Source organism: Macadamia integrifolia, chromosome 11 (genome assembly GCF_013358625.1).
Source record: "Macadamia integrifolia cultivar HAES 741 chromosome 11, SCU_Mint_v3, whole genome shotgun sequence".
In the NCBI taxonomy this organism is placed as follows: domain Eukaryota; kingdom Viridiplantae; phylum Streptophyta; class Magnoliopsida; order Proteales; family Proteaceae; genus Macadamia; species Macadamia integrifolia.
The window spans coordinates 294,591-311,183 of record NC_056567.1 but is presented as its reverse complement, the minus strand read 5'-3'; the positions used below and the strand labels follow the sequence as shown (position 1 = coordinate 311,183).

Sequence of the window (16,593 nt, the reverse complement as noted above, 5' to 3'; positions counted from 1 at the left end):
TTTTTTGGGGGGGGGGGGGGATGAATAATTTAACTTGGTACTTAGTATTGGTTCTTTAGTGTTTTTAAAATGTACATTGAAAGTAAAGCTTCCCTAAAAGTTAGGTGTTATGAGAGCTTGACAGTGGAAGGAGATACTTGTCATGTCCTTTCATGGCGTTGCATGCCCCTAACATTGGCATACATTCTTTGCCATATTCTTAGACCCTTTCCCCCTTTTATGATTGCAACAAACAGTAACTCTTTGTTAATAATGTAGACATGTACATCTACAGATTTCCTTCACATTATTTTTATGTGTACATGTATTCTGACTTGTATACACAACCTTACAATACAATTATAATCTCACCCCTCCTGACCGGAAAAGATTTAATCAAAGAAAAGGAACAACTGCGCAAAGAGAAGAGATCCAATCCCCCGCCCCCCTTTCAAAAGAAATTCATCCCTTCCATAATTTTATAAGGTTGAACTTGAAAGTAGCTCTGGTACACCCTAAAAACTGAACTTTTTGCTGGAATTTTTGCATATATTTGATCCCTCTCTGGGAAGACTCAGCATTAGCAGCTGGCAGCTATGTGAAATTCTTCTCTCTCCCTCCCTCTCTCTTTTTTTTTTTTGGGGGGGGGGGTGGGTTAGGGTAGTGTGTCTGGGTGAAGAAGTGTTGCAAATTGGAATTTAGTTGTTGTAGTGGATTTGTGGCCCTTACTTAGCCTTTTATCTTTTTTGGATAAGGTTATAAGTGGGGATTTGTTGATCGGTAGTTTATTTTTGTTCTAGGCTCCGTAGGTGGGTTGAGGATGTTCTTTATGGATCTTCTCCTTCTTTGGTCCTGTTATCCCTTCCCATTCCTTTCTCTTTCCTTCTGCAGCTTTATTGTTTTGGTGCACTCTTAATATCTTATCATTTGCTTCTAAATTAATGAAGTCTCCTCTGTTTACTATCAAAAATAGGGGAAAAATGAAGTTACATGTGGATATTTTTTTGGAGTTTGCGCTTGGGTAGTGTCAACTACCAATCTGAGCAAGCTTTAGTTTGCTTATGTCAGCCTTTCGAATTGTGTACAATTGGTCTATAAGACCATAACATGGAACAAAAGCCAGCACCACGTTAGATACAGCAAACGGATTATTTTGAGGGCATACTCGGGGCCAACTGGAGAGGGGACTTCCATAGGGGCAGAACATCTTCCACTACAGTTGAGGCCAGGGTTTGTTTATTGAGAAAATTTTGATAATATAATAGTGAGGGTGATTCAGCTACTATTATTTCTTGGTTTGCATCTAACGAGGAGGGGGCCTTGGAGACTTACTGACATCCTTAGGGGTATAAAAGAAATAATTTCTCAGATGAATTGCTCATTCAGCTGGAAGCCTAGGACTGCAAATGACGTAGCGGATTTTTTGGCAAGGAAGTGGGTTCATAGGCCCATATTGAGCTTGGGGAATGCTTTCCCATTGAATGATTAAGGATGTAATGTTTTTTGTGTTATTTTTATTTTTCTGTTTCTATAGGCACTCTCTTGTACTGATCCCTTTCTGTCAATAAAATCTTCTACTGCTTATTTCCAGAAAAGGAAAACGAATAAAAAAAAAGGTCTGCATCACATATTTCTTTCCCCTGCTTTACTCTCATTTTCTTAATGTCTTAAGAGAGTTGTAGTTTGCAAGTTGCACGAGTTAACAAGGACCTGATGCCCCCCCCCCCTCTTCCTTTAGTGTAGGAAAAATTTATAGACAAGTAATGAGGAGAGCAAAGAAGAGTGGAAATAGTGAAATATGATGAGCAGTACAATGAGGAGGAAAAAAAATGCGAAGACATGATGTCTCTTATGGAAGGAGAGAGTCATTGTAGTGATCAATCCATTTGCATCTGCTAGTAATATCCAAAATGGCATTGTACTGTTCTGAACCCTAGTTGACTCGATTGTAGTGGCCATAGATGATATCCATGAAATCCACCCAAATGAAAAACATGATAAAGAATGAAGAATCAGAAGAAGGGAGTGGGGAGAGGAGGAAAAGGGGTAGAGGTGGGGTGTGTAAACAATGAAAGACGGCATGGTGTACAGTTGTTGGAGAGGTCGCTGTTGTATTCACATTAATGCTTCTTTGAGCTGTTCTTCTTCTTGGTCTTCTCTCTTTATTTTTTATTTTTTTTTCTTTCTGTTGAATTGGAGGGGAACGGAAGAACGGACATTTGGCTCCCCCAATAACATGAGTTGTCATCCTATTAGGTGGTCAGCTAGGTAGCTAACCTGGTGGTCCTCCTAACTTTGCTCGTATGTAAATAACCTGGTGGTCCTCCTAACTTTGCTTGTATGTAAACTGTTTCGTTTAAACAAATCTGCACACAAATTTTAGATTTGCCCCATTTTTTTCTTGGATACTGGCTAGCTAAACATTCTTTAACTTACCCATATCCGCATTACTATGCAGTATTGTCTCCAACAACAGATACCCATGGATGCTTATTGGGTAGAAGTGATGCAGTACCGACAAGGGTTTACACAAGGAGAACCAAGACCAAGGTCGACCCAAGTGGCTGACTGGGTCGGCCCAGATCTGGTCCAAGTCAGCCCACGATTTGGGCTGCTGATGGGTTACTAATTAGTTATTTAGTTTCTATTTTGAAGTCCTAAATTAGTTTCTAATTTCAAGTCATTGTTAGTTTCTAATTTCTGTCAAGACTAGTTTCTATTTTCATTAGATTCCAATTTTTAGTTTTTACTTTTTAGTAACTCAGATTTAGTAACTCTGAGTTACTATTATTTGTAAACCCCCCCCCCCCATCATTATAAATAAAGGATATGGCTCTTTTATGAGCCACGATTTTTGACTAATAAGAAACAACTCTCTTGTTGCTGCCGCTGGTACCCCTGGCTGTTCCTTGTGTTTGATCAAGGCCTAGGGATTGGTGTTTGATCCAATCGACACTCTGCGGCAAGAAGTCCGAGTGGGTTGCTATTATTTCTGGTTTTCTTTATTGGATTATCTTCTCCAGCAGAACAGGTAAGTAACTGAACCATTCTGCAGAATTTTTCTGGGTTCTGAATCTTTGTTTTTCCCTATTCTGTTGACCTATTCTGTTGAGAGTTCTAGCCACCTGATGGCCTTGTGATTCTGGTCGGTTGTTAGGATCAACCAGAGGAGGACTCAATCCAAGTTTGGTGCTGATCAGACCAGGGGTTTGTCTGGTTCTGAGTTTTCTTCAATTCTGACCGATAGTGTTCTCTGCCCAGAATTGATTTCTGTTATTTTAATCTGTGTTGAAGTTGACTGCTGCTTTTATTCTCCACTGAACTGGACCTTCTAATCAGTAATTAGATTTGTTATTAGTTCCTTAATAATACTCTACTGAAGTTCCAGAAATTACTGTCAGATCTCAGAACCTGCTGTCAGAATCAAGTTCTGATTTGGTTATCTATTCCTGTGATATTTTGATTCTAATTGGACCTTATTCAAAGACTCTATTTCTGTTTCTGAAATTCTATTTGTTGGTGCAAACTCTGCCACCTGAAATTCTAGATTCCGGATCTGATAATTCTGGTTTTTCAAGAACTGTTGACTGGTTGAAGTTGGACTGTTGTTGCGGTCTACTATTGGGGGTTATTGGTTGTTCTTTGGTTTAACTTTCCTGCAGTCTTGGGTCTGGTTTGGTTGTCAAATCCATTCCTACATTAAGAAGTTCTTCATTCACAATTTTATTATATGTTATTCTTTTAACCTGTAGTTTGTTTAGATGACCTTCCTAATTCAACTTAGTTTTTTCTTTTTCTAGGTGTATTTTGTCAAAGAGATTAATAAGTAGTAAATTTTTAGTATGTTCTAAGTTCTAACTTAACCGACTGAAACTTTATTAGTATTTTAAGTTCCATGAATTTGGTGGAATATGGATACTTGAAGATAAAAAATGGGAAACATGATGGGAAGCTCGTACAATTATTCCTGGGCTGAAATTTGAGAGATGGAAATTTGAACCACATTTCATCTATCAGTGACTGCTAATTTTATCATCTTTCATATAATATTAGATCTTTTATATCTGTGCGAAATTGTAGCCTGGTCCTTTATGTTATTGTCTTTAAATTATTTTCTGAGATCCGGTTCTGTGCATGAAATCCCACATCTAGCATTTTTCTTATTTTTAAAACAGGGCAGACAGCACCTGACTTTATCTTTTCCTTTTATTCGTAAAAGAATCCAGTCTGCACACAACACTGGACCACAGACAAGAACTTTTATTTGTTTTTATTTATTTGGTTATTTATTTTCTTATATAGGAACCAACTTGGGAGCTGCCTTGGTGGATCTAGAAACTGGAGTGCAATCCTGGTTGTGCCGTAGTAAGAGTGATGTCCTTTCACAACAATTTGATCAGTCGGTAACATTATATAGAATCACACTTACCTGTTTTTGCATTTGATTTGATGTAGCTAGCCTCTTTCTCTTCTAAGTTTCTGTATATAATGGTATATTTGGTTCCATTTCTACAAAGTGCTACAGTTTTTTTTTTTTTGGGGGGCGGGGGTGTGGGGGGTGGGGAATGGGGACTCCAAAGTGCTTGAAACCTTATAAGCATTCCCTTATGGGCATTAGGATTTTGTTTGACACACTTGAGACTTTACTATGAGTTGCACAATAAAATCTGAACTTGGTTCCCAGAACCAAAATGGTAGCACAAGATTGTCTAATTTGAACATTTCTGATGCTTTGAAAATATGGGTTGGGTTTGGCAAGATGGGTTTCTGAATAAGTCAAATGCTCCCACAACCACCAATTGGTGGTTTGGGAGAATAATATGAAGGGAAGGACTCTTGGGTAGTAAAGTGTTTAGAATTGGGGATGGACCCAGGGTAAGATTTTGGGAGGATGAGTTGATGTTGGTGAGTAGGTTGAGTAATTTATCCCAAGATTATATTTGTCAGTGGTGGGCTAGGATTTATCCTTAAAATCTAGATTTGAGGTGGTTAATGGAGTGGTCAACCTTCTGAAGAAGGAATTTAAAAGATGAAATGGAGAATTGTTTTGACCTGCACCATAGTTTTTATGAACAACCTTGGAGCCATCTAGTTCTATGTAACCTTTCTGAACCATACTTGCCAAGGTGTCGCATAGGTTACAAAGTGTTTTTTTCAATAGCTGGGCGTATGCCGACCAACAGTTTTGTCTCATTTTCCCTTTTTTTCCTTCCTTTTTTCTTTTTCTTCTTCTTCTTCTTCTCTGCTTCTTCTGCCTTCATCTTCTTTTTTTTTTCTCTACAGTTCAACTGGTTTCTGTTTTTTTTTCCCCTTCTTGCTCTTGTATCGGAACCCCACACCAGATGCTTCAGCACCTCCATATGACTGCAGTACTGCTTTGAAACCCTCTCTCCCACCTCCTCCCTGAAACCCTCTCTCTTCTTCTCTCCCATCTCCCTGAAAGACTCTCTCTTCCATCTACCTGAATCCCGCTGCGTAGTTTGCGTTCTCCACCTATAGAGCCGAGACTATGTCGAGATCTAGCTCTTCATGTGTCAAGTGCTGCAAAAACAAGAGAAAAACAAGATGTACTATATGTAACTAGCATACAATGCATGCATACCACGGGGCCTAGGGACAAGGTGCCTGGCCACCATCCTGGCTCGCCTTGTTGCGGTGACAACCATGTTCTGAACTATTCTGCCTTGATGATGTGGATCTGGGAAGAGAAGTTATAGCAGAGAATAAGTTCAACTGAGTAAATCTGGATCTCCTTCAGGGTGGGCTGTCAATGGATCACTTTGATTATGGCTTAGCTATAAGTTGGATCCAATCCAATTAGGGATGATCTGATAACTACACAGATCAAATCCAGTTTTACTCCCACTGATTTGATAATAATCTGATCAAATTAGATCTTCTACACACTCTCCCTTTTTGTTTTCGTCAAAAACGTATTTTATCTTATGTAATAATTGTTTTAAAAGAGCAATAGTAGGTCGTGTGATCCAATCAGATTTGAATCAGATATTTGGATCCATGTTGGATTCGAGTCTGTCGGATTATCTGATTGGGTGGGCCTTTTTTCTTATCAGGGTGGTACAACTTGAATCCAACCTGTTGACAGCCCCACACACGGATCAAGCACTAGCAGCAGCATGGGAGTAGCATCTGAAGCATTTTTTTTCCAATCTTTGCTCTCAGCCTCCAAAACACCTTCTCTAGAATTTTATTTCTCTGTTTGTCAAACCAGACCAGATTTAGATTGGGAAAATCAATTTTGATTAGACCTATAAAAGACCCAATCTAGTCCTTTTTTAGTGTTTTAATTGCTGAGCTCTAAGTCTTTGTTGATTAGGAAAAGTATGCCCCTGTTTCCTGGGATCATGTGGGTTTATTTTAGCCTTTTGGTTATAATTGGGCAAGAGAACCCTGTCTGCTTGTGTGGCTATTGAGCTTGCGTGCAGGCCGATGGGAGGATGTGCGGAGGCATCTGGGTGGGGGAGCAGCACCGTCTTTCCGCACCTGCCTGTGTCTGGGCGTAGAGACACGCAAGCGGGCAAGGTTCTTTTCTCCATATTTTACTTTTTCTGTAATGGGCTAATCTGTCCCAGTTTTAAGGGGTTAAGTCATGATATTTATGTCTTTGAAATTAAGTGGGTTTTGTAAGTTAGAGTGGGGGTACTGAGCCTGTATGTTTTTTCTTCATTGTAAAGGCACTATTCATATTTTTATTATCAGAGGCTAGAGATCCCAGTTATCAACAGCCTTGTGTGAATTCTTCAAATTTTCCCGGATGGATGGGCTGCCAATTAGCTTTATATGAAACCTTGCAATTGTAAAGTGTATCGTGATCAATATATATATTTGCAAATTTTTTTGTTAATTGAACTATCTATTATATATATATATATATATAAATATAATTATTTATTTGTTGTTGCAGGGAAATGTTGTTTTATGCGGACTAAGGAATGGAGCAATTGTAACAGTAGATGTTCGCCAGAGACAGCACAGGTCGTCAGCTAGACTTCCTAAACATCGAGTTCCTTACCCTTCATTTAAAACTCAGCAGTCGTCAAGGAAAAATGTCAAGAATATGAGTTATCAGTATTTCGAGGTACTGGGATCTTAAATTCTTGTTTTTCTATTAATAATAGAGATACTATCTTTGAACTAAACTCTAAATAAGTTTTCATGATATTGGAATAGCATACATATCTGGGAGAGAGTTGAGCAGATACTCTTATCAATCATCATGGATGGCATAAAAACCTGGAATTATTGTCCATAAACTTAAAGTTTTGTTGGTGGTCCAGTCCAACCTGGCATGCTCATTCTTCTTCCATCTTACCTGCTTTCTGAAAACTCTACAATCAAGTGAGCAGTCACCTACTAAGCACTTCAGTTACCACCATGAGTGTCCTATTTTGCTACAGTTTAAGATTTTACATATTCCTTTTGGAAACTTTGTGAGCCGGTGCAGATAGAATATCTGTATCCGTACTTGCTTGGAACTGTATCTATTCATGGAGCCTTACATATAGATGTTTGAATCTGAATGTGGTTTGTTGTACTGTGCAGCTTAAAGGAAATATAGATCCCTCTCGTAACATCTTTATGCCTTTGTCTATTTCCAGGTTAGTAAGAGATCAGACCGTGCTCCAACTGTTTTCTCCATGGTGTTTCGGTAGTATCTAGTAAGCTACTAGGGTAGGGTCTTTAATTACTCCTTTGACTTTGCAGTTTGGTTTATCTTCAATCTTATGATCAGTACTTCTTGGCAAGCTCCATGGATGGATTGGTGAGTTTTCTTTGACTTATTTTAGGGGTATTTTGTTTAATTTATATTCTTTATAATCAAAATGTTGCTTATGTATTGCTTTATTGTTTATTCTACTTGCTTAATGATATTGTCATCCAAGATAGCCCTGGTGGAGGGCCGGCTAGAGAAAAGGGTGAAATCTGAGATGGAATCTCAGAGTTGCAGGGTAGGGAGAGCATCACGTAACCACACACTCATGTCGAGCAACTCAATCACTTTGTATTTTAAATTTGCCACTCCAATGATGGATTACAAGGTATAAATAAGCGAAAATAGGACTCCTAACTAGAATGTAAGACTGAAACTAACTTGCACCCAAACTCTTATCTCTTCATCTCCTATTCATGTGTAACCCATTCAAAACAAAAAATGATAAAACAAAAGACATAAAGGCTAACTAAACTACTAACGACCTTATTAACCCGAAAACCCAGGTTAGGCAGGTTCTGTCTGGGTTTGGGTTTCAAACCCAGTCATACTTATCCAACCAGTCCAGTGTGCCATTGCATCACCCCCCACCCCCCAAAATAAATAAGTTTGATGCTTTTAATCTGGTCTAGATCCCATTGATAAGGGAAGATCTATTACGAATTTATATTAATGTTCTTGCTTCCCCGTCAATCAGAACATTCTTTGTGCAAGTGTGTTGTGAGGCTGATGTAATGCAATTGATTTCCTCTTCATCTGCTTGGAGAGCCCTTTCACAATCATTTGGTTATTGGTACAACTGGTCTCATTTTATAATATAAAGCTAGACTTCGCACTTATTTTCATTTCCCTTTCTCAAACTAATTCTAAGAGACCCTTTTTATTTATTTGTTCAAATTTTTTTCTCCTTTGGTAGTGAGGGTTGTGGTTGTGGGATAGGGGAAATTGCCAAGGGATAGTTCCCCTTCTTACTGTAGGAGCCTTCTTGAGGTCATACCTTTGTTAAAGCATGTGGACTGATAAAATGTCCAGTCCTGTTTGTTTTGTTTTGTTTTTTTTTTTTGAATAACAAATTTATTAGAAAAGAATCAAGGTTGTGTACAAAAAAACAGGTCAACGAAAGCCTTAAAACAGACAAAAAAACTCAAGAAGAAAATCTCCTCCGACCACCACATGAGGTCTCCCAATACCTTGCCTAGTGAACTCATCTGACATGGGATTCCCCAATCTGGGCCTTCAAAAGAATGATACATTAACTGAAGCAGCCAAATAGTGAATTATGTTTGATAAGATAGGAAAATCTCCCTAGGGCCTTGTACATTATTCCTTGAATTTTCTTTCACTGTCGCCAATTCACCTTCAACCATGATGTTTCTTAAAGCCTTAAACGTTCCTTAATTACAAATCCAACCTGATACTCCCTTAAGTTGGATGGATCACTTCCCTACTCCTTTGTCCTGCTGTGTTGTTAGAAGGTATATGGCCCATTCAGGTGGTACTGAAATTAAGTGTCTATGAGAGGGATAACATGTATCTTGGATTATTTTCTTTGTTGTTTGTGCAGATAAAACTCTATGATCATCGCATGATCCAGAGAGGAGCTGTCCAATCTTATGAAGGGCATGTAAACTCCCACAGCCATATACAGCTTGGAGTTGATCCATCTGAGAACTTTGTTATTTCAGGTTTGTTCCTTTGCATTACATCTGTCTGCTTACAGTTTTCAAGGAGCTAATTTTGTTTCTTCATGTCAGGTGGAGAAAATGGTGCTGTATGCATTTGGAGCATCAAGAGTGGTAAACTTCTCTTCGGAACTAAAATATCAAATTCTGTTCCCTCAACAGTATGCTGTGCAGCACTGCATGGACTACCTGATGGAAGAAAAACCTCTTGGGGGGCATGGCTTGGTTCACATGAAGGACTGTATTTCATTCATGGGGCTTAATTTGTCTTGAGGTAAATATGTTTGAAAACGCATAAACAGTGATGTCTTTTCATTCCTGGGAAGATCCTTGATAACAGGTGTGCCTCCTAGCCTGTTATATGAATGGAAGCAAAAAGCAAGTAGCACTATGTACAGTCAAGGGGGTCCGATTTTGAGTCAATCAACTAGGTAATGTCCAGCTCCCATTGCCCATTTGTAAGAGGCAATGTCATGAGTTACATTTGAATCTCTTGCATCTTTTGTCATATCTTCGTGCCTTTACAAGAGTACTGGACTTTTGAGTCAGTATATTCTAGGACTGGGGCACATGTTTATTAGTGTTTTAAGTCTTCGTGAGCTTCCTACTAAAGCATCTCCTCCCTCATCATGATTATTTTAACTTGAGTTTTTTCATTTTAATGTTGCTGTTATTAGTATAATCAATTTGAGGTTTTATCTTAAACTGCTAAATGTAGAAAGAAAATAATTTGTCTATAAACCAGTGTTTACCTCTCATCTGGCCATTTCTGTTCAGCAGCAGATAATCCATGGCATTAAAACCTCCAGGCACAGCGAAACCATCTCTAAAAATCAGGTTAAAAAATTTTCCTTTACAAAATTGTTGCAATTTTGATCCTTGTTTCAACTTATATTTGAACTTCTAGAAATACTATGCAGGGACTAACAAAAAGCAAGGTCCTAAATAGTGAACAAAATCAAGATAACAGTTCTCGACCTTGACACTCTTTCACCATTATACTACTTGCTGCTATCCTTTGTTTCCCGTGCCCCCATATCTTACCGTTAAATTATAACCAGGTATGCCAAATTAATTTGACATGAAACGATGAAATATTAGAAGGTAATGACGTCCAGAAAGGATGTATAGTGTTATTTGTATCATCAAAAGACAATAAATTTATTTTCCTGAAAGAAACTGAACATCACATCTGGTGCAGAGCGGCAGTGGAAGTAAATTTATTTATTGATTTTACTTGGGTTCTCTGTCTTTTCTTAGTCTTAGGAACTGTGATCTGCTGACACGTTAGGTGATAGCCTAAGGAAGCATGGACAGGAACATTCCGCATGTAAGGTTGTCACCTATTCTGTAGTCCTCTTGAGAGTTTCCTAGGGTTTTTCTCTTTAGTGCTGTTGTACACTAATATTTTTATTTTTTCTGGCTCAAAGTAAAATTTCATTTTTACATATCTAAAAGTGAGGATAATTTTTTTTTTTTGTTATCTAAGAAAGAGAAGCACTACTCCATTCTTTTATTGGTTTTTATTTATATTTTAGTTTGCAAGTTGCTCGTGTTGAAGAACGTTGCAACTTTTGAATTTTGTTGTTGCTCTTATGGACTTATGCTCAAATTTTTTTCTTTCACTTTCATATACCTTGCATTTGTTGTTTGTGTGAAGCAGTACAACGTGTGACTGGTTGACTTTGGTTAGTGCTATTGTTGATACTTGTTCAGTTCTAGTAAGCTGTATATTTTTCTGCTCCAGCTTTTGGTTTATATTCAAAAACATCTTGCTTGTGATTAATATGGTACCAATTGATGTCAAACTATGTTTTAAATTGGATCGTCCATATCGTTTCTTGTATGAATATATAGTTGAATGATGTGCTTCTTATGCTATATTGTGCACTTGTGATGGTGTTTCTATGGAATTCTGAAGCTTGAGTTGCAATGTATATTGGAATATGGTATTTTTTTGGTTGGTTTATGCTTTAGATCTGTAACTTCTACCAAAATAATGCGTGGCTTATGTTGAGCATGTTTTATTTCATGTTGCAAGTGTTTATGTTGTTGTTTTCTTGTAGACTTCACCACCCATCAATTAATTAGTCAATCTCATGTTATTTTGTTTTGGATATTATCACATGAATAAATGTGAATGGCTGAAGGATCATTTCTTGAATCATTGTAATTCCATTATTTTGGCCATTATAATGGGTGTTAAAACCATGATGAAAAGGACAACATGAAGGCAGGGGAAGCAGAATGTTTAAAAGTTACACATTACAGAGATTCACTGTAATGTTCTCTGAAATTAGTCATTAACCATTTCTTTTTGGCTTCTATTGCTTCTTCCAGCTGAATGAAGATTGGTTGGGAGGGAGGATAGGTAGTTTGTTCCCACCCCCCCCCCACCCCCCCAAAAAAAAAAAAAAAAAAAAGGTCAAATGAGTAATTTGATGGTTTCTTTTTGTACATGCATTTTGTATGTTCTTTTGATTGGGTAAGTCTTTGAGATTGATTGCTATTTTCATCGTAAATGGTGATGATATTTTCCTGCTTGGTACTCTTTATTGCAATATAATAGATATATTTTCAAAAGGGTTTCAATGTAACCAGTCTCAAATGGTTCCAACTTACTATTGTCCCTTCTCTTGGAAAGAAATTTCCCTCCTGTCATGAAAGCCTTTTCATTGCTGTTCATGAAATCTTCATTTGTACAACAGGGGCCTTGTCTTCTGCCTAAGGGTGTCCACCAGTTTGTTTTTATTTTTCGGCTTGGTTTTGATTCGGTTCAGGATACAATATGTACAAACCTAAACCGAATAATCTTCAATCCAAAATCAAATTGAATCAGTTTGGTTTTATTCGGTTTCTATTCAGTTTCATTCAGTTCTTACCCGGTCCAAATTCAGCTCAGGTCAGAATCACCAGCTGAATAAATAAAGTTGAAAGAAATTACAATCTCATGAAGACAGTCTCACTGTCTCACTCACAATATCAAATCTGGAATCTTTCGATCCTTTTTTAAGTATTAAGGTCCAATTAAGTCTATTACATAATTACAAACTTTGCAAAGACATCATTAAATACTCGAAATATCAAATATCTTCAAATTCAAAATACTTAATTAATTTATAGTTATAGTTACTTAAGCACTTAAGTCTTCCAAAACAAGTAGAAGTGGATTGAGGAGAGTTAATAGTCTAAAGACGAAATTGAAATCTTAGAGCTCATGTTTTAGCTTTTTAGTGTTTAGTATGGTTTAGGTTTGGTTCATGTTTGGTTTATATGGGTTACACCTTCATTTGGTTTTGGGTTTGGGTTCGGATGTGGTTCAAACCAATGGGTTTTAGCTTAAACTTAAAACTGAATCAAATGAAATTTCAATTTTTTGAAATTGAAACCAAATGGTTTTTTTTTTTTGGTCTGGTTTTAATCTGCCAGTTTCTGTTCTGCTGTCCAATTCTGGTTCTAGATTGACATTATACTTCTGCCATGACTTGCCAGTCTATTCCAGGTCAACTCGGAAGTAAACCCATGAGGTCTCACACTTCCATTGTTAGGTGGTAACTGCTGATTTTTTATTTTATTTTTTAATGCTATATTTGCTGATAATCTCTTGACTGTAGCATTAGAAGATATTTATGTGTGGACTAGTAGGCTCAGGGCTCACTAACTCACTCAAAAATGCAATTGCTTGTTAGGCCTACATAGATTTTGTTGATCTTATCTTGACGTCTTTATTTTTGAGTCACTGTCCCTCACTTGGTCGGTTATGCTTAGAAATCAAAACTAAAAGAGGTAGGGTTTGCTTTTGCTAATGAAGCATCATTTGGTTTTCACTTTTGTTCAGTGAGTTCATCCTTTAAAAAGTTATTGTAACCAATAATCAACCTACCAAAGCTTTGATATCAATCAGAGATGACACCATCAGCAGTCTTAAGTCATTCAGTAAGGACCAAAATTGTTTACTTGATTAAAGTAAAGTTGATCTTTTATGTCTTTCCAACTAGACCATCCAAATTCAAATCTATCTTTTATTGATCCTCCTTGAACCCTAGAGGGAGTTCCAAGTCTATATGCTTAGCTTTCTTTTACCCATCATTTTCTATGTTTATAAAACACAAAGGCTTTTAAAAGGTTTGGGTGTGATTGCAGGTTCCCCTTCCCCCTTATTTTTTTGGATCAATCTGTAGTCCTTGAGTATAATATTAGATGGGGAACTGGGTCTACACAAGGATGAAATCATGTGCATTCCTACATGGCCTACATGCAGTGTTAAATGACTAGATTTGCTTTTAATCTTTAGAAAAGATGGATTCTGTTTTCTTTAGAAAACGATAGAACTGCATGATCTAATTTCATCCCTTTAATATGGTGGTTGTTATTGATCATTTGAAGGATTTAATAATTCTGATGGTTGAGATCATCAAAATCATATAGTTTTTAATCTCAAATGTCTTGATTGAACGTTCATGATGGTTTTCTATTCTCCACCGACGGTCCCACATATTTTATATTTTATAGGGGCCAATTTCGGTTAAAACCAATAGACTGAAAAGCAAAGTGCAGAGTTTGTTCACATATGAAGAATGAATTCTACTTCGAAAGTGCATTTTGAGACGATAAAAACAATTATTTTTAGCATCTGAGAATGTATTATCCATCTAGAATGCATACCAGATGTAGAGCTAATAAATGAATAGTTGTATCCATGTGTAAGAGAGTAGGGTTGTTAATATGCAAGTTTAACATTTTTTTTATTCTCTCTCTCTCTCTCTCTCTCTCTCTCTCTCTCTCTCTCTCTCTCTCTCTCTCTCTCTCCATTAATTGAATGAGAATTGAGTTCTTTTCCTGAGGAGATGCAATTTGATTGTAATCTCCAAAGCTGAGTCTTAACACAACTGGTAGTTGGCTGCAGCATCCAGTCATGCAATGCAAGTCACTCTGGGGACCACTTGGTAGAGAATTCAGAAATATGTATAAACTCTTCTTTTCTTTTCCATCAGTTTCTCATGAGTCATGAGAGTGATACTTCGTGGGCAAGAAAACAATATTGTACGCACGTTTTAAAGATATTCCCCCGTCATACTTCGTTGCCCAGTCCTCTTTTTTCATCCCAGTTTATGGCCCACCATACGATGCTGACCCATCTAGGCCCTCCTTTTAATGGGCTCTGTCTCGGTAAGATCACAGACCAAGCGCATCATCAGTTCTATCTTTAGTCTTCCTAATTTTAGAGAGAGAGGTGAACAGACAGATAAGTCCTGTATATGAAGGGAGGGAAGGCAGTAGGCTTCAGCACTAGCCTTTACAAAAGTCATGATGATCTCTATGTATTGAAACACCATATGGTACTATGTATCCTCCTTTTAAAAAAATTACCAAATACTTCACCCCCACCCCCCAAAAAAAAAAACCAAATAAAAAATTCTTTTTATTAATCGTAACTGATTATTATATAATATCATATGATTTTCTACTCAAAAAAATAAATTATATATTTTGAAGGTATACATAACCATACCAGAAGGAATACATGCTCATTCCAGATATAGGCTTATGAAACATTTACCTACTATTCTTTTGCAAACCATAGATTTTATGGGTTCCTCGCTTGAAAAATTGCAGATTTGGGAAAGCACCTCTGCTTTAGGAATTGTACTCCAAGATCGTTGGGTTTAGAATTCTACACCCCATTTTGACTAATTTTGTCTCTCAAATGCCAAAGCCCCAAACCCCCAAATAAAAAATAAAAAATCAATGCAACTAATTAAAGGGATATTTTTATTAACATTTTTTAAGTGAAATAATTTGAACTTTATTTTTCAATTTTTTTTTCATAAATATTATCATTATTATTTGGGGTAGTACAAAGGGGATTGGGGGGGGGGGGGGGACACTAGAAGAGGTACAGTCCTCTTAGCAGGCCAGCCATTGACCAGCTACGTTTGCAACTGTTCTCATAGATCTATTTTAAATCTAATTTATCATTACCATTTCACATTATCTACTTGAAAAAATCTGACCAAGGCAATTATAATCATATATAGTAACTCATAAATTATTTTGAAAATATTTATTGAAGAAGTTTTCTTTCACAGCACCATCAAAGGGATGAGACCATGAGACCCCCGCTCCCCCTCTTGAGTGGCCCAAATTGGCCGTGGTGAACCGATTCACTATGATCAAGAAACTCAATCTATATGTCGTCATCCCTAACTTAAAGAAATTTTGAAGTGGACCCATTCTCGTTCAGATATGATTATGGATTACTATTGTAGATTTTTGAAAGCAAGCGGCAGCTTTGTCCAGAAACAAGATATAAAGGAACCCTACTCAGTATACAGAACCAGAATCCACAGACCAGATGAAGACAAGGAGCGCCCTTTTATTATCGGAAAAAAATCGTTTGTAATTTGGATCTTGTACAATTCCGTGCAATACCACCTTCAGGCGGTGACACGTGTATTGATACCAATACAATGGTCCAGATCTGATTTAAATGTCTTTTCACTGATTTAATGTTTTATTAGTTGTACTAGATCTGGGCCATTGTATTGGTATCAATATACGTGTCACCGCTTGAAAGTGGTATTGCACGAAATTGTATGAGATCGGAATTGCAGACGATTTCAACCCTTTTTATCACGTTTCAAGTTTAAAAGAAAGTAGATATAAGTCTATAGAACTGTAATTCCAAGGAACCAAACAGGGTTACTATGGGCATGCACTAAAGAAAAGGAAAGTGACACTTCACCTCCTCTCATTTCACGTCTATACCTTTGGATGCTTTGGGTCCGTAATACTTTTCACGCAAAACTAGGGTAGGTTTACCCTTTTGCATTTGCCTGCTTTCATCATTGCATGCGGTCTCAGTCTCAAGTCTCAGTCTCAGTCGCAGTCTCGTTTTAAAAGAAAACCCAAAATGCTTCAATTTAATGTTTTGGCCCATCCTCTTTTACCGACTTTAATCTCAAGTCTCAAGTCTTAACTGATTTATTAGTCCTTCACTTTGCAGTTATGAGGAGCTAATGTTTCCTGGCTTTCAAACTCAAAAAATATGAAAGATAGAAAAAGAAAATGAACAACTCAATTACTTTTCAAAAAGCTAGCTTCAATAAACAGTCAAAACATTATCATACACCCATGAAAGACAAATCACAACAAACAACAAAAACCCAATAAAGAAAAAAAAAAAAAAAAAAAAAAAAA

General features: G+C 37.1%; 1 protein-coding gene across 1 annotated transcript; it reads left to right on the top strand.

Annotated features, from left to right (window-relative positions):
* Nucleotides 1-4,281: 4,281 nt before the first annotated feature.
* Nucleotides 4,282-10,052, top strand: LOC122094291 (the record flags this gene model as incomplete). Its single annotated transcript, XM_042665050.1, is given in 6 exon segments — nt 4,282-4,382; nt 6,905-7,078; nt 7,543-7,598; nt 7,705-7,762; nt 9,276-9,396; nt 9,466-10,052. Coding segments are annotated over 6 exon segments (701 nt in total), but the record flags the coding sequence as incomplete, so codon positions are not given.
* Between the last annotated feature and the right edge of the window lie 6,541 nt (nt 10,053-16,593).